The sequence below is a fragment of the Pseudopodoces humilis genome, chromosome 1, assembly GCF_049639895.1.
Source record: "Pseudopodoces humilis isolate 2021_Gansu_Grassland_sample_001 chromosome 1, ASM4963989v1, whole genome shotgun sequence".
Lineage (NCBI taxonomy): Eukaryota > Metazoa > Chordata > Aves > Passeriformes > Paridae > Pseudopodoces > Pseudopodoces humilis.
Window position 1 is genome coordinate 18734452 of NC_142200.1, and position 18881 is coordinate 18753332.

Sequence of the window (18881 nt, forward strand, 5' to 3'; positions counted from 1 at the left end):
TCTTGTGCAAAGAGAGTAAATAAAATGTGTAGAATTTACATTAAGGAAAACTTTGCTCTGCATCTACAAGTATTCTTAATTATTTTCATTGATATTTTCTACTATTCCCAACTGCCAAGTGCATGCATTACACACCTGAAATATCACCACACTGATTTCTCCTGCTCCCCCACATGACTCCAATCTACTTGTGAAACCAACAAATGGTACATTACTGTCAATTTCCGAATCCATCAGGGAGTGAAGTCTATCCCAGGCTCAGCTGAGCATCAAGGTCAGATTGAAATGGGCAACCAAGACAACACATTTGGTCCGAGACACTGCAACTTTAAAAAGCCAAAAGGAGGCTTAGCAGAAGAGCTGACAAGAAAGCACATCTCTCAAGCTTTTTTTCTTTTCTTTCCCCATACTTAAAACTATTTTAGCAGCTAGCATTTGTTTAGCACAAAGGAGTTTATTTCCTCTCAGAATTTATTTTCTTTCCATTGTTTACTCTTTCTGTTCAGTCACTGACTACTTTTCACTCTCATTAAGACTATTTTTCAATATTCATTTTAGAACTGATTACATTTTTCTTCAGTTTACAGGTGTAGACATTTAACTGGATCCAGGACATTAATTATTTCTTTCTTCCAAGTCCAATCATGTCCTTTTTGCCTATATATACTAGCCATTTGCTACTAACCTGTTGATTCCTTTCTAATCCCATTATTTTGGATTTTCTCACACTTTTTGTTTACTTTGCTGCTCAATTACACTTTGTATTTAAGTTAAAGGGTAAATAACTTTTTCCCATCAACACCAAAGAGTGGTGTAAGTACTCTAAAATGAACCAAAACCTGCTTTTGTTTAAGCAGGTTTAAGCAGTTGCTTCTTAGCAACCAAGCCTGGTAAGTGAATTCTCTCCTTTAAATGACTGTTGCATGAAAAATACTCATATTATACCATAAACTATGTTCAGTAATGAGTCAAGTAAATCTACTGGAATTTCCACTACTTCTCTATACTTGGTATTAAAGTTACACATTTGGCAGAACTCATCACCTCTAGCCTTAGATGCCTGAAAGTTAAGGTAGTCCGGACTGCTTACGTAGACATTCCTATGGGCAGGGAAGAACAAAACCTCCTGAGTGATTCATCCTATTCTAGGATGAATCTAGACCCCTCTTGGTGTCTGAGAGAGCTGAAATGAATCATCCTCTTAAACACACAGCTTAGACTAGGAACCTATCTTTAGTCAGCTAAAGTTGGGGAAAACAAATCTGACTTATGCTGAAATGCTGAATACACAAAATACTGCATAACTAAAAAGAAAAAAAACAACCCAGTCTTATTCAAACAACTTCAGTGTGTAATGTGGATAGAATTTTCATCTTGACCTTATAATTTCTTCCCAGCATTGACTGTTTCTGTTGTCTTCAAAAACAGTTCAAGATTTTAATGTGGTTTAAATAGCCTAATGTTTATCCAACAGACAACTCACTGTAATTCGAGGTGGTAGAGCTGGTCAGGAAATCTAAAGACTGTAAAAGAGACATACTACCAGAAACATGAGAGAGAACTCCAACTTCTCTGACAACATTGACAAGCAGGAAAAGAGAGACTTGAATATTAACAAGTAATTTCACTTTAATCTTTTTAACAAATTAAAGACTTCCCAATTTGTACTTAATCAGCTTGTACCACAAGTAGTTGTGGTATTTTATAGAAGCACATGGGTTAGCAGTTCTTCTCAAGCCTGCTGTTTTAATCCATGTTGTTCCTATCAGTATTAGGCTCTTACAAAAAGTCTCATACAATATAACTATTGAACTTTCTTGACTGGGAATGTTATAGCTGCTGTTAGGCACTCTATAATGCATTTTGCAATCAGCTAAATCAACAAAGTATTTTTAACAATGAACAGTTCAGAACTGACAGATCTGCTTTCTTGTTCGCAACTGCTTATCACGGCATAGATATCACGTATGTTTACCAGGTGCTTCCTATAGTTAGGATACCTTCACAGAAGCCACTCACAAAAGATAAGGTCACAAAAGAGATGAAAAACGTGCAAGCTTCATACATACATGACTTTATCATCAGACAAAATAGCTTTGGGTGAAGGACTGTAAGTCACAAAAAGCAGCTTCTATGAAAGTGAGAGAACAATAAAAGTTTGAAATTCAGTTTGTTCTCCCTCTTCTTGGAAGCACAAATGTAAACTTAAATTGTTAACATCCTCATACAGCTGTTCAGAGTGAAACATCACTTCTCAATTACAATAAATCAGTTCAGAAATAAAGTGTTGCAAAGCCTGTAGCGCTCTGTATTGCCAAAAGAGAAAATAGATGCAATGTAAAGACTTGGGGAGTCACTTGCTGTGGGTTTTCATTTGGCAAGGACACAACCTCATGGATGGTGACAGACCAGTGTGACTGGCTGTGAAGGGGGAGGGGGCTTCCCCCTTCCTGCCACAGTCTGCAGTGGCAGTAATTCTAGATCCAACCAAACAAGGATTCTGAGACTAATGAACTAGATGCCAGAGCTTCAGAAACTATAGATCAGCAATCAAAAACTGTCCTTTGTTACTCGCTTTATCTCAGTGCCTGCAACCAGTAACAGAGCTTACACACACTGATAATCCTGCCCTTGAATCCTAAGAAACACACTGTAAGCTGAGGATTGTTGCCAGGAACCTCTCTTCAAAAGCCACACTCAGTAACTTTGAAATAAACCATATACAACTTAAAATACAAATACTTAATTCATTCAATGTAACTTACTTTTTAGCAGCACACACTATTCTTAAGAATACAAATGACATCTAACAGGCCTTAACTAACCCTGTGGATTACCTCTTTTTAAAGTATTCTATGTATATATTTAACTATAATTGTAATGGCAATACAGGTTTCAGCAGAAATAAATCATTCTGAGTATAAAATAATGCAAAAGATAATTATGTAAGCTTTTGGAATGGTAATGGAACTGTGAGACTAAAGATACTAAGTAATATGGGAGGGATGTTTCCACACTTTGTCATATTTGCCAAATAATATGAGGACAAGACAAACAACTACAGTGAGTACAGGGCCATGCAAATGGGTTTACACTACAAGCCTTGCAAGGACAGAGACACAGAGGAAGAGATCTGATGCTACCACTATCAGACTGTTATCAATTCATCTGATATCAGAAATAATTTCAGTGGAGCCCATAAAAATCAACTGAGACACCCTACTCTACAAAACAGAAAATATGAGCAAACTCTGGCCCTCAGATGATTGATTTGGTAACGTACCTGAAAGAAATCGGCACTTGAACAAGTTAATCCACTGCATTTTACTTCAGATTATATTAATCACCTCAATACTTTGCTTCTTTGGAAGCAATTATTGTTTTCTGTCATGCTGATTAACAATCATAATTTCTCCTGGGATAAACCTCATTTGAAATAACTGTATGTTTCCATTTTCCCTAAGCACTCCTAGAATTATTTGTCCAGCAATTCTCAGAAACAATGCGTTGTCTCTTTCCCTAATTTTTAGGATCAGTCTGTGAATATTCAAGTGTTGGCAAGTCCCACACATGTGCAAGCCGTTAGCTGTCCAAAATAGAGGTATGAAACGATTTTAGTTCCTATTAAAACCACCACTTTGTTTAATGAAATGACATCTTGACACATTACATCTCAGCACAGTGATCATGTTAAAAAGCAGTGTCAATTATTTCTAACCATTTCAGCTACAGCACTTTTCTCCTGGGAAAAGACACTGCTGTGCAGCACATTCATCTAGACTGAGTCTGGCCTTCTTCTTTCTCTACATGTTTGATATGTTCTCATTATCGCCACTGTTTGCTTTTGAAGTCCTTTCAAGACAAGGATCATTCATTCAAATGTATTTTCTGCAGAACAGTGAAAGTGTTCTCTACATTGTATTCCTGACTTTCTTTTTAGTAATAGGTTATATATATATATATATATATATATATACATATATATATATATAAATTTTTAGGCAGAAACTCTAAACACCTGTGCTACAAATGAGCATCATTCAGATGTACTGGCTACTCAAGAGCTTCTGCCAGTTTTAAAAAAAGGAAAAAAAGTCTCACATCTTTTCAATCTTTCCCCATTAAAACTTCAAATACAAGAACTCTTAGATATATGCAAGTACTAGCCTAGGGTTCAAACTACATAGCTCTAAGCACTTGATTAGAAAAGCAGCAGAAGCACATTTTAAAAGATATTTACATGCCACAAATAAAGACTATTGCTTAATATAATTTTCAAAAATGATTTCAATGGAAATCAACAAGCCATGAGATTCTAAACCAGCCTGCAGCAGAACAGAGAGATTATTTCAGAGAAATTCTAACAAGTGTCAAATTCTAAGTCTAAAGGCTCTTCTGCAAGTTCATATTCCAATTTATGTAACAATTCTGTTCCATCCCTACTGCAGAAATATTCAATCTCCTGTAAGAATTCTTCATCCAACCAAGAACATACTGTTTTATACTTTGCAGCTAAAATCATTATCATATTCAAATCCAGTTTTTATGTCACTTTCAGACATGACTACATAAATAACATCAATAGGTACCTGTTCCTACACAGTTCAACCTTAATTTACTTTGTTGAAAACAACTGGATGTTTTAATTTGAAATAATCAACCCTTGAGATGGTTCAATATCAAAAGCAGCCAATTGCCTATCATTACAGGTGTGTTCCCAGATACATGTTACATTACACGATTTCAAAACCAGTCTAGGCTTCTGTGAGTCAAACCCAAGAAAAAAGACTGAGCAGTCAAAAATACGTGTTTCTTTTTCTCTATCCAGTAGTAATATTTTTCTTGTCCATATTTATCCAATGATGACATAAATGAGGAATGTGCTTTGCTTATTTTTACTGATCCTTTCAGAGGTAAATCACAGCAAATATACAAATATAGTGTACAACCTGTGAGCAAGTCTGCTTTTTGGACCTGGGCTGACAAGAATTTTTTCAGCCACATCTTAGAACTCTTCAAACACATTCGGAATTTTTGTATCAAGGCCACCAAATAAGACAAAAAAGAGACAAAATGGACCTTCATTACAGATGTACAGTACACATGAACTAAGAACATGTGGTGAAATTTGTCATTTGTGCATTTCATGTTTTAAAGAAGATTACCCTTATTAATTTGCAATTCATATTCTGTCAAATTTGACCTCAGATTTAAGTCAATCCAAGTTCAAGTTTTGTGACTTTCTAGAAAGAGGACATTACACTACTTGTTGTAACCAAATAATCCCTTCGTGAATTCTATCCCTAGCTGAGATAGAATGCAGAATTTCATTGTTCTTAAGAAAACCAAAATGTGCTGACTGAAAAGACTGGAGTTGCTTTGATAAACTGCTTAAATTTGAGTAAGCTGTTTAAGTGTTTCTTGCACTTTTTAATTCTGTACAGTTAAAATAATGTTTTCCATTTGGATCTATGTATTTATTTCTTGAAACATAGATTTCTAGTTTCTTTTTGAGATACAATTTTCTGTTTGATGAGCGTTTAATGTCTTGATTAGAAGAAGGGTTTGCTTGTTTAACTTAGGTCAATTTTTAATCTAACTAAAGTTGATTTTAATACCTACATAAATTTAAGCTGGACTGACAATATGGCCTGTCAGGTTTAAACATGGGTTAGCAGCAAATAAAACAAAGTACAGAATAGACAATCTTGTACTTTTTATTCTGGAAGCCTTAACATACTCTTTAGTGAATGGTGAAAAAAAATTACAAAAAAAAAAAAATCACTTCAACCTTTTCAGATATCTCTTTTCTCTTCTAGAAAGAAAACAGGTGGTCCTCTGAGCTCCAGTAGCAGTAAAGAATGAGAAACCATAAGAGGTAAAGCACAAGGCAAATGCTGATGTTCAGATGAAAAAGATCTCCTTTTATCCTGCTAGGATCAATCTAATTCTGACTTAGCATTGTTCAAAGGCTGTTATCAGAGAAGTCCCTTCCTTTTTTTGTCCATACAAACAAGCATACAACAAGAAGTACAGCAGATTAGAATCATAGAATCGTCAGGGTTGGAAGGGACCAGGGTTCATCAGGTCCAGCTGTCCACCCAGCACCATCACTAACCCCTAAACCCCATCACCCAGAGCCAGATCCAGACACCTCTTCAAAACTTCCAAAGATGCTGACTCCACCACTTCCCTGGGCAATCTATTCTAGTGCCTCACCACCCTAATGCCTGACAGTGAAAAATGTTTTTCTAATACTTAATCTGAACCTCCCCTGTGCCAATTTAAGGCCATTTTCTCTCATCCTCTCACTGCAGGCATGGCAGAAGAGACTGAACCCCACCTCACTACAGCCTCCTGTCAGGTGCTGGTAGAGAGTGGTGAGGTCCCTCAGCCTTGTCTTCTAAAGTTGTTTCAGTTGAATGTGATACAGATGAACATAAGGGAACCCTTCCTCTGGGGAATACAAGAATCCAACAGTGTCACAAACATGCAGACAAGCCAGTAAGAGGTAAATATTGCATTCTTGGAAGGAGTAGGGCTGTGAGCTCTTATGCATATTCTAGTTCTCTTAGGAGAAGTAAACACATAGATGCCCTCTTCTGTCTCTGATTACCAAAAATAATGAATGTATCCTTCATTTAGTCAGAAAGTCTACATAAATAAAATGCAATGAATTAAAATAATCTAAAAATTTTGAAGGAATATGGGCTCCAACAGAACAGAAGTATTGCCAGGGAAAGATAATGTCAGGTGCAGGGAGGGGGGTGTCTGGTGCGACGCAAAGCCGAGGGCTGTGCAATCACCTCTATCAGTGCTCTATCAGTGTCTACACTCCAGCCAAATCCAGAGAAAACAAGGAGTCAAAGATTCAGGTCAATAAGCTTATAGGCGATTTGCACAAACTGCTCCTGCAGCAAGGTAAAAAACAAAGTCATATTGGCTTTTCTTTTTTATTCCTTCTCTTTGAACTCCTTGGTCCAAACACACCCTCAAAATGTCAGTGTTATATGCAAGAATTTAAAGAGCTGAGCTTCTTAATCCCGTTAAGAAATAAGAACAAAGTTGCCTGTAAAGATCTCCTTATTGAGCTAAAAGTGATTATGGTATAGCTGCCTTCTGCTGATCCTACTTCCACTTGCTGTAGCAGAAGTGGTAGAAATTTGTCACGAAATGCATTACTGAAAAGGAAAAAAAAAAATCGATGAAAACATGGGGAGAAAATAAAGAAAAGAAGGCATAAATCTACTGTTTAATCCAGAAACAGAAAATAGCAAGCATATTGTTAGTCATTACATGCGTACATGAAAGAAGCAAGGAATATTTACACATTTGCACACAGGCATACACACAGACACAAAGTCATACTCCAGAGGAAAAAGGGACACACAGAAATCACTTTCAGGGTGTTATTATAGATGGTAGCACGATAGCTTTACTCATGAAGTATGAAGGGATAGATTAATACACGGACAAACTTAGCTTTATATGTGCTTTCTTGTATGAGGATTCACACTGCAGCTGTTTCTCTGAATCCCAAGCCTGGCTGCACAATCAGGTCACATGGTTTAATATAAAAAAATCCAGTTCCAAGCTGGTCTGGCAGGCTAGTAACAACGTACATGAGCATGACTACATGTACATGAACAGAAAACTTAGTTCAGGTTTGGAACATCTCTTCCTGCCCAAGAACAATATGAGAATATAGAACAAGGTATAGACCCACTATGCCAGCCATTTATTCCCCGTGTTTCCTTCTTGCTGACTTAGAACTGTATGTGAGTTTCTAACTGCACTGGATTCCCCTCATTTTCCTCTTCCCCCACAAATAAAGATAACCAATGTATCAGGAACCCGAACCACTCAACCAGCTGCAAACACACATTGCTGCAGACATACATAGCAGTGTGTGCTACAGATCATAAAATCCCTGCATCCTGAAACAATCACTCTCCATCCCACCTCATGTATCCTCCCTATCACCCTATGTCATCAACTGAAGCAGAGTTAACATTGGGAAGCAGAAGCCACTTGCTTCTGCCACCAGGAGTTTAAGGCCACTGAATCTCCTTCCACTGAGGGCTGGTGCCAATGCTGCCATGGGATGAAGTAACCATGGAACACCTAAAACTCGAGGAACAAGCGCAATAGTCATACTACAAGCAATGAACAGGAGAATTTGACACAATGGTCTTGGCAAGCAGCAAGAAATGAACCTGCCTTTTTCCCCTAATTATCAGATATGGACATTCCTTCATTTGCCTCCTTCTTCTGGCAACAGTCCAACATTTGCTCTTTTTATTATAAACCTCCTCCATTTTCTTCTCTTGCCTCTTTCCTTCTGTGAACACAGCTACTTAACTATCTACTAATCTCAAATGATCTCTCATATTGCTTAAGATAATTTTCCTTTGAAAGTTAAACCCTCATTGAACACTTCTGCTAGGAAGGTCACAAGAAAATGTAGTTTGTTTAGCCAGTTACCACCACTATCAAAAGCCACCAAGGCTCCTATTCTCCTTCCTGTTTACAGTGAGTAAAACATGTCAGCATATGAGCATAGCAAACTTTCCAAGTAACAGACAAGAACTTTATTTTTATTTTTCCTGAGGATATCTAGGCAAGATGACAGCAATCAGAGACTAGAAAACTAACTATAAACTACTTCACCTCACAAATAATCTTGATTTAAAACTGATTTTCACCCCATCGCCTTCAACTTGGCCTTTGTATTATTGTTGTTTTCCCCCGCTTCTATCTGCCCTTCTGCAATTATTAGCATACTTCTTCTCACCTCTTTTAGCATCACATTACTTTGTTATTCCAACCTGCAGTAGACAAAATTTAATCTTTATGTCTTATCCCCTAGCTCCCAAATCCAGCCTTATCCCTGTTCTTCATGGGAGACAGGCTATCTTCTCCATACACAGACTGTTGAAATACTGACATTTAGTAATAAATTTTCTACATCTGAACTTAATCTGAATTATTCTTAATCTGAAACAGACTCTGATTCCAGACGCCCACTGATTAAAAAAATATTCAGCAAGGGAAATTCCAGCTAATAAAGTCTTTGTGTGGACAGCATCATCAGATACCCTCTTTATTGGCTGTACACCCATTTGTAGTAACTAAAAATAAACAGCAGTTTTCAAGGTGGTTTTCAAACCACCAAAATGCAATGCACTATCATCAAGGCTACCTTATACAAAGTTTTTGTTTCTACTTCAAACATAGACATCAGCGCAGATTTGTAATAGAACACCACTATCCTATTTCCAAAATACTCCTTTTCTCCTAATCTCACTGTCAAAACTGCAAACAAATCAAACTTAACTGCCATCAATTATGAAGCTCTTCATCCAAAAGGTTAAAAAAAACAGAGCTGGAAGCTTAAAGGAATCCCTGACAAATAGTAGGTTGGTAATTCCTATTTCAGCTTTAATCATTGTTCAATTCTTCACTTAGACCACATAGGAATAAATATCCACATGCAGCAGTTAATTTTGTGGTACTGCAGAAGTGTGGGAGAGGAGGAACTTTCCAGATTCCTTGTCATAAAAGCCATTAGTGAGCAAAAGGAGAAGGGAAAAGTAATAGTGGAGAGTCAAAATTTTGAAAATGGAGAAGTTGTAAAATGACATGTAGCTCAATCAACGTGATTAATTTGCTTCACACTTTGCAGAGGCTTTCGCCTTCACCTTCTTATTCTGGCAACTATTCTGCTGTATCTATCTCACAAACCTAAATTAATAAGATGGAAATGACAAGTATGGCTTTATAAAGGTTTCTGTTTGCAATTTAGACAGTAAGGGACTGCTCTCTGCTTACAATACCATCAGGCACAGCTTGACCAGAAAATCTCTTCAAGAAGCCAAAGTTACCAAGTTGTGAACCTATAAGTTCTCTATTCTCATTCCTCAAAATGAATTGTGACCTCAGTAAATTTTTTGCCTTCAGTACCTAGTTTGTATAGCAAAAAGCCCCTGGTTTTAAGGTGGCAGTTGAATTTACAGAGCTGGGTAAGTATAAAAAACATACCATGGATGAAGCCTCACAAACACCTCCTCCCCAACAGCTGTGTCACTTGTTCCCCATGCCTCTTGATTCTTGCAGGAAGCCCCGCTACTCATTTGTCCTCTTGTTCTGGGTCAGCTGGGAAGAAACCCCAGGGGAGGGAAATAGGGAGACAGGACACATAAAATTTATATCCAAGAAAACACCTTTACTTTCTAAAACCATTAATGGTCCATGCTAGCAAGGGCAGAATTCAGAGACAGCATAATGGATTCCCATGCCAGTTCTGATATATTTCTGTAAAAAGGCAACCTGTTGCATGAGAAAACACAGATCTACACTTACTTTTCCCTTATCTGGAAATACTTATGATTTACAGGCTGCCAATACTGTCAAAGAGCAGAAGAAAAATCAAAAGTCAGGCCTCCAAAACAGAAATTAGATTGCCTTTATTTGTTCTCTAACTTATTTGGTACACATCTCACTTTCATGTTTTTTCATTTTCATGATGACTTTTCACTCATGATGTTAAAAAAGTATTTCTAGTAAAAAAAGAAAAGCTTATTTCTCATACTATCTTTTAATTTCAATACTGAAGCTCTACAAAGAAAAACAAAAGGCTATGAATTCTTAACAGATTCATAAAAAAAATGAGAATTAGTCTAATTTTTTATATTTACTATATAATAGAGTCACAAACCCTTCCACTAAGAAAAGAACACAAAAGAAATTTATTTGCTTTCCAGATTAGTTTTTTCTTCTTAGGGTTTATCTTCAAGAAAACATAGGCGGCCTCATGCTAATGACATTTAAGATGTGACCCTGAAGAAGTTGGACATTCAACAGAAGTCAAGACATTAATAAAAACCCAGCACATTTCCAGTCTCCCATTCCATCCTTTTCCAGGGAGATTCCCAATTTGCTTCAAAGTGGGACTTTTTGTCACAGTGCCTCAGCTGGAGGTAGATTACAAATTTTATGTTCCCCTTGATCCTTAGAAATCTCCTTTTCAACTCTTCTTCCGCAGCAATTGCACTGGAGAGACTTAAGATTCTTTTGTAACTACAACACACAAACTGCTGGGAAGTCAGAAGGTACTTAGCCTGAAGAATCAGCAGATGTCCTTAATAAAACATATAATCAAGATAATCAAAATTCATATTTAAATGTATTCCCATTTGATGCCTGATCTTCTTTAATACAACATCCTGGATTCAGTGATTTCCCTCAAAGATGTGTTTATTTAAAGGGTGGATCTAAGATAAATTGAAATTCAGTGTAAATTTGCAATATTGATTGCTATTTTTTTTTTAATAATTTTTTTTCTTGATTTAATCTAAAACCACACTTTCCACTGGTAAGTCCTGGAAATGCAGTTAGAAATACAGAGAGATAACTAAATCAAACTGATATGATATGAACTAATAGTGGGACATAGTATTCCACTGCTGACATGAGAAATTCAAGAGACACCAGTATAACAATTATGTAGATAGTGGTTTCAATATTTATTTAGTACTGCCAATAACAGGATGAGTGCTTTTTTCCAGCTAAGGAAAATGGTGTCCAAAAGGCATGTGAACCAGTGAACACAAAGTAATTGTGGTATTTGTTCACACCACATTTGTAGTAGTACTAAATTCTTCCTGCTTGTAAAGAATCTATTGATAATCTGGTCTCTCCCCACAATAAGATTTGTAGATGCTGAACTCCAAACTATGGATTAGACTGTTTTGATATCTTAGGGTGACTTACTAGGATATACAGAAAATACATTGTAATGCCTTTGTCACTGAAGACTCTCTAGGAAGGACTAATACTCTGCAGTCAGAACACTTGACTCGTCCAACAGATTTATTTGACTTTGTCCAAGACAGATGAAAATAATACAAAACCAGAAGCGCATCAAGTTATCAAGAGAAAATATATGTCAATGTCCAGGAAAGAACAGAAAGACAGAGAAACCATCAACATCCAAATGCCCGAGGGACTTGTGGACTAACAGAACACCACCACAACAATTTCAGCTATTTGATAGGCATCCTTACCTGCAGAAGACAAATAATAAAGCAATCAAGTGGATATCTGACAGGAAGAAGGTTATTTAATGTTCTAAATAACAATAGTGTGTTTGTCTGCCAGCTGACTGGGAAGCAGCACAACCTTGCAGACAGAACTGGTAAGAATGAATTGGCGAGTCTCATGTTAAAATACCTCAGTCTTCAGTAATTCCCAAGTAACAAGTGCACCAAAAAGGTGTTTGCAACTTCAGAAGTTATTCTTTCACAAATCACTAGTTTTCTACTGTGCACAATAAATTCTGTAATAAGCTCTATTTTAATCCAAGAATCTACAGATGCAATCTGTTTTCCTAGCCATGTTTCCTAGGCAGGGAAGCAATGAACAGACATGCTGCATTGCTAGCTTCAGATCTGATAATAATTGACTTCTGGGGCCTGTTCTCTACAGTTAAATATGTAGAAAATAACACTTGGAGGAAAACATTATGGCAAGATGATTCATGTCCCTGAAGTGTCCTTCAACATACTTAAATATTTATCCCTTACCAGGCTTAATTTCACAAGTGACTCATTTTCCTGTTTTTAAGGTAGCATTGATAGGGCTTTTTGTACATTTTAAACCAAAAAAAAACTCTTTGACCAATTGGACAAAATTTGGACAGTATTCTCTCAAGAGGCTGGCTACAATGATTACCTTTATTACAAAAGTATTCCACTTCTTCACAGCTCAGATTTTCAGGCTCAAACTCTGCAGAAAAGCTTTCCTCCAATGGAAAGTCTTCTTTTGAGATAGTATCATTTTCCTCAGACAGGCACTCTTCTTCTTCATCCTCAGTGGCATCTTCAAGGGGCCCTTAAAAAAGAATCAGGGACACTGTGGCAAAACCATCTAACAGGACAATGTGAAATAAAACCTCAGAGAACTTTTAACTGGCATTCTTTAGCTAGTTTTTTTCCTTTCACAGCTGTGTTCAGCATTTATTAGAATTGGACAAACACCATTTTATGGAAATTGAAATTGAAAGTGACTTTTCCTGATAACTTCAAATCAGAATATGCAAACTGTCATTAATAATATGTATTAATAATACTCACGCATGGGGGTTTTTCATTATTCATTGGGCTCTACTATTAAACACAGACAGTTTTAACAGCTGAAATCAAAGCTGTATTTGTAAAACGACATAAACAGTGAAGAGCTTTCTCTTGTTTGCTAGTGATTGTTTTTGATGCTGAATTACAGCACTCAAAATGTTCCTTTGCAAGCTTTGTTAATAAAATTAAATGTACTGGCAACAGTGAAATACTACAAAGGTTTTGACAGCACAAACTTCAGCTTATTCTGCTATTTTGCTTCAACCAGCCCCTGATGGTATCCATGATCACTAATGCCAGACTATTTAACAGATTCCCAGTCAATGGACAGGACCCAAGAGATTATTTATTCATTTCTCAGAGACCAAAAAGATGTCCTGGTAAACAGCCACCCAGGGCTAAAAAACTTAAGCTAGTTACAGTAACAGGGCATGAGTTTGAATTTGAAATGGTAGTCTGAGGTCTTTGACTTTTCTTCTAGTTACCTAGAGATATTACTGCTACAGATCCTCTCAAAGACACAGCACCAGACAGATTATAACACGTAACACCAAGGTCACCAATTAGAATATACGCAAAAATTAAAATCTTTCTTATATACACGCACTTCAAAATCATTTGTTAACAGCAACTATTTGCTAAAGACATCTCTTGTGCAGGATGTAGAATTTCACCCTAGATTTAAATAGAGATTTGAAATAACTGAACATATTTTAATTTAACAAAGATTTTATTAAATGTCAGTATGTTTCAAAATCCATCTTAAGACTGGATTTCAAAAGAGAGATTTCATTATACATGGTTGAGGCTTGAAAAAAATTACGTATTTCACTCTCCAATGAAAGCACAGCCTCATTTATAATTGACTGAGTATTTCTTCTTCAAAATGAAAGCGAGCTAGCTAATGAAAAAAAATGTGATTTGTATTTATATGATAGTTTTACAGTATTAAATACACTATTCCTATATAATCTATCATGCTGAGATACAATACATAAATGATTCTGTTGTGTTCAGTGAAAAGGAAGGAATAAATTTTTAAAGAAATCAAATATTGACTACACTCTAATTTTAAGTAATTTATTACGAACCAGCGACTACCTACATTTATTAAAACAGCAAAATTCACTTTAGGCTAGGTTGTGTAATTCTTGCTTCAGATGAATATGATGGTTACTTTTTATTGAAATTGATTGAGATTCCCAGCTGGGATTCCATAAATTAATATAGCTTACTATCTTTCATGGAAATATGACTCTCTGTGCCAGCTGAGAATCTGACCAAATGAGCCCACTTTTGTAGACACATACTCACCAACAGTAGCTGTCATTCAACAATATAGCTCCTAAAATAAGGGGCTATTATTATGGCTGAAGAAATAAAGATTCTCACTATCAAAGTATCCATTACTGTTAATTGCACCTTCCAGCCATGCTGGGAAAAAATCCAGCAACTGCATATGCACAGGGAATGAAGAGTGGCTATGGCACTGTACAGAACAGAGAACAAAGCACAAGCACACGCTGCTGCAGCTCAACATGGGCACTCCAGGCACCTTACTTGTGTCCAGGCTCATGAAAGGAAAGCACAAGGGGTTCTGCACAAATTATCAGAAATACTACTCAAATTTCATTTTATTATTAAAAGCTGACATTGCCTGTAGAGCCATTTACTGGTGTGTACTCCTAGTAACACCTGGATAAATAAACTAGGAAAAAATAGGCTATTTTAGGGAAACATAATTTTTTGACACACATAAAAATGTATTAACACCATATTTTGCATCACTTCAAGTACACCTATAAGCTTAATAAATTTCACAAGTATTTTAAATCTGAGGAAAAAATTTAAAATTCAGCCAGCATTTTCAGTGAAAGTCTATTTCCTGCTGAATTAATAGCTCTTTGTTATTGACTTTTGCAATGTGTCTTACAAAATACAGCAAAAGCAATTCACCTGCAAGTAATCCAATTGGCATGTATACATGACATTTAGGTCTGTTCCTAGATGTTAAACCAGTTTGTTTGATCAGGTCACCAATACGTAATCAGCAAGCTAATCATCACTGTATGTTAATTAGGAAAAGAACAGAAATTCAGTTGCTATGCTTTCATTTGCAGCAGTCATGGAAACACACCTTATAATTTCCATTGACACTCTTTCCAAGAAAGGAGAAGAAATACAATGTACACACCAGCTCCACAGCGCTGATTCAAACCCCTGTCATTTTGCAGGCCAGGACTTTATTTTTTAAATCAATCTTACACTAAAAAAAATACTGACTAATGCTACTATAGATATATCCTATGTACGAACAGGTATGTAACATCTCCTAAAGTTACAAGGCCAAGCATTTGCAAATAGAAATATAAACGCTGTGACATCCCAAGGAGATCAGAGGTGTGCATGCATCTACACCAGGCTTTGCCTTGCACGTGCAGCCCATGTACCAAACCCAGGGGAGTTTATCCAGGAATACAGAGCTTTACCTAACAGGGGCTGGCATCAGAGCCTGTGCCCCAACACCAGCAATGGCAATTGCTGATGCTGGAGGATCCATGCATAAATATTTTTCTAGGTTTCAGGCGGCTGCTGCCTTGTCCAATTCACCATCTACAACCTGATCTTTGGGACAAATTCTGTCTTACGCATGTTGAGCTGTCTTTCATTTTTTAAATGTCAAAATACATTCAGCTCATGCCCAGAGCTGGTATATTGTAACTGATAACTAAAGAAACTCCTTTAAGAATAACTTAACTAAAACCAACTCCCAAGAAGAAGATCAAAAATTAGGTATTTCTTAATTGCTAGTTTCATGGGAACTCAAAATGGATGATTTCTGTGGCCATATTTAATTACCACTCAAACACAGAGTGGGTTAAACACTAAAATCCAAAGCCATTACAAGGAAATATAAATAGAGTAAATTCTCTGTTCTTGACTACTTTATCTAATTACTTACACATAAACAGACAATAAATAAAAATACATTTTCAGAATCTCACAATAAAGAGTATATGGAACTAAATATTCTTGACAAATGCAAAAACATTAACTATGCAGGATTATGTTTGCCTGAGTTGGTCATATGCCAGCAAAAACCTCTAGCTGCTACCAGTAAATTATATCAGCTAGAGAACTAAGAATTTATCTGGTTCAAAGACTTATAGGTAGGTTATCAACACTGACTAGCTCCTATCTAGGGAAAAACCTGCACAAAAGCTACTGCATCTTCTTACCTGATTTAAAATACTTAAAACTACTGGGTCATACAGACAAAAATAAATGTGTTTTAAAACAATAGAGTTTCTTTCGACTGTTTTCTGTGATAGTGCTTTTTCCCCCCAGTTGTTACTATATTGATATATTACCTTCAACAGTCCAAATATAGGTCAATCAGTTACTTTAGCATCATGCTTTACCTTCTGCATTTCTTTTAAACCGTTGATTTGATTCAATAGTATTACTCCCATTACTTAAACTAATCATGTTATTAAGTACTTGTGGCACAACATGCACTATGTCTACTTTTATTTCAACTGGACCAGGTTTAAGGTCCCATCCTGTTCTGCTGAAAAATCCTTTAATAACTGCTGATTATGACTTTAAAGCCAGTAGCCATAATGACAGAGCAATGAAAATCCAAAAATTGCTACTACTGAAATTCACCTGTGTGTCAGAGTGATCTGACAACAAACAGCTCTGAGATATGATTAGACTCTTTAATAATTAAAGCAGTAAAATTTCAAACTTAAGCAGTTTAAGAATTTAGATGACTAGTTAATTCCAGAGATAGTATAGATGTTTGTCTTCTCATTTTAGCAATTCTTTTCCTATTAGCAGTTTGTAAAAGAACATGATGCAATATAAGGAGAGGTGATTCTGAAATACTTCAGATTAGCTAGATAATGATGAATAGTTAAGGATTCCCAATCACACTAGGTAAAACCCCAATTTCTAATCTTAAATGGGGGTACTTTAATTTGAGACAAATTAAGTCTCTATTAACTCATTCTGTATTTTGCACGAAGCCCTGAAAAAAACTTTTTCCTTTATAAAATGAACAAATAATCATGTTGTGTACAACAGAGGATTTAGAGGGGTTGAGCAGTTTGCTTACTCAGTACTTACTCCATGAGTATTGATATGAACACAAATCTCAACTCTTTTTGCAAACGGCAGAGATAAACAAGACACAGTAGAAAACAGTACAACTAGTGACAGCAATGAAATAGTCAACGTGGGGTAGAAATCTGTATGGCTTAGTGGACACAGTAGTCCACTTTGAGAAACCACCACATAGAATTTGATACAAATAACAGTATCCACTGAGGAGAGGCTGAAGAGTGAGCTGCATGTGCCTTCATGGAGAAAATTACTTCTGATTGAGGCCACTTGCCAGCACTGTGTGGGGAAATTTGAACTGTGCTCCCTAATTTGTACCAGATTTGCAGGCATTCAAGGACGTATTTTTTAGCACTATTATTAAATGCTAAATAAATAAATATTCCTAAAATATCATATACTGTAATGTAAATGCAAACATAGAGATGCAAGCACACAAAGATAGCTACTAAGTGACAATCCCAACACAGTGAGTAACAGATGCTACCTCAGCACTTAAAAGGACAGGCCACATTTAACAAAACAAAATCAGCACTGCAATAGTTTTAATAACACATAAGAGTGTGAGAATGAATGACCATCAGAAAAGGATTTACACTCACTTAACAAGAGACACTTCTGCTACAATAAACACTCCTCTTAACACAAATTTGAGCATCGAACCCTTTGAGCACATTAGTCCTGATACATCAATGCTTGACTCCAGTGTTATGGTACTATAACTGTAATGAAATAATTGAAATTCAATAACATTAAATGGGTAATTTCTGTAATAATTTCTCATAGTCAAATTCATCAGACTTCACCCTAATGAAACCACTTTAATGCATGCTCAAATTAAGCACGTGCTTCATATGCTTTCCTGTCCAGTGTTTTGCACTTAAAATGCATGTATCCTATAGCAGAAAAGTATCACTGAAATAATTACCTCATGAAAATGTGAAGTGGTTAGCTTCCTTCTCACCTACCAACATTCTCCTACATTCCCACAGCAGCAACATAAATCAGTGCTCTTAACAAATTAAGCATGCCTCAGAAAGCCTACAATACTTGACAGTGAGTGGCTGGGGAGAGGTTAATGAGTATAATTAGTAGTAGCAGCATTAAATAGTAACAACTTCAATAAATCAGAAGCCTGAAATTCACTGGATCAACATCAGACATTTTGCATGTTCTGTGGGATCCATTCAGTATTTCCTAGGAAAACATGCTGCCACATACAGATTATCCTTAGCTTATGATAAGACCTAGGTATGTGATGCTCCCTGATTATAGAGGGAAAAGCTTCAAAAAAATCAATCCATTTATCTGCTGTTTCAACATGAACATTTCCTTCTAAGTAGAAACAATTACATAAGACAAGCAGCAGTCAAACACTTCCTATTAATTCACATTGGAGGGAATTTGTTTCTAAAAATTCAGTCAGGAATACTAAAAATACAAGAGGGGGTTCAATTTACTTCATTTTAAATACGGTAATGGAAGTGAAGACACCATACAATAATTCAGAGTTCTCTTTGTCTTGGGAAGTTTCCCATACCCAACTTCCTTAGAGACTTCTCCATCCTCTTCAGTACATTGAGTTTATTCGTTATTTATCTTAACTAAATTATTTCTGTAATT

General features: G+C 36.2%; 1 protein-coding gene across 2 annotated transcripts in view; it reads right to left on the minus strand.

The window, feature by feature from the left end:
- ZFPM2 (zinc finger protein, FOG family member 2) overlaps positions 1–18881 on the minus strand; it is a 305705-nt gene that overhangs the window by 236475 nt on the left and 50349 nt on the right. Inside the window, exon 2 of one of the 2 annotated variants that reach the window (XM_014253741.2) lies at positions 12733–12891. The exons of the other annotated variant lie outside the window; for it this stretch is intronic. Coding sequence (XP_014109216.1) covers positions 12733–12891 — 159 coding nt within the window. The remainder of the gene's footprint in view (positions 1–12732; positions 12892–18881) is intronic. 2 annotated transcript variants of the gene reach the window in all.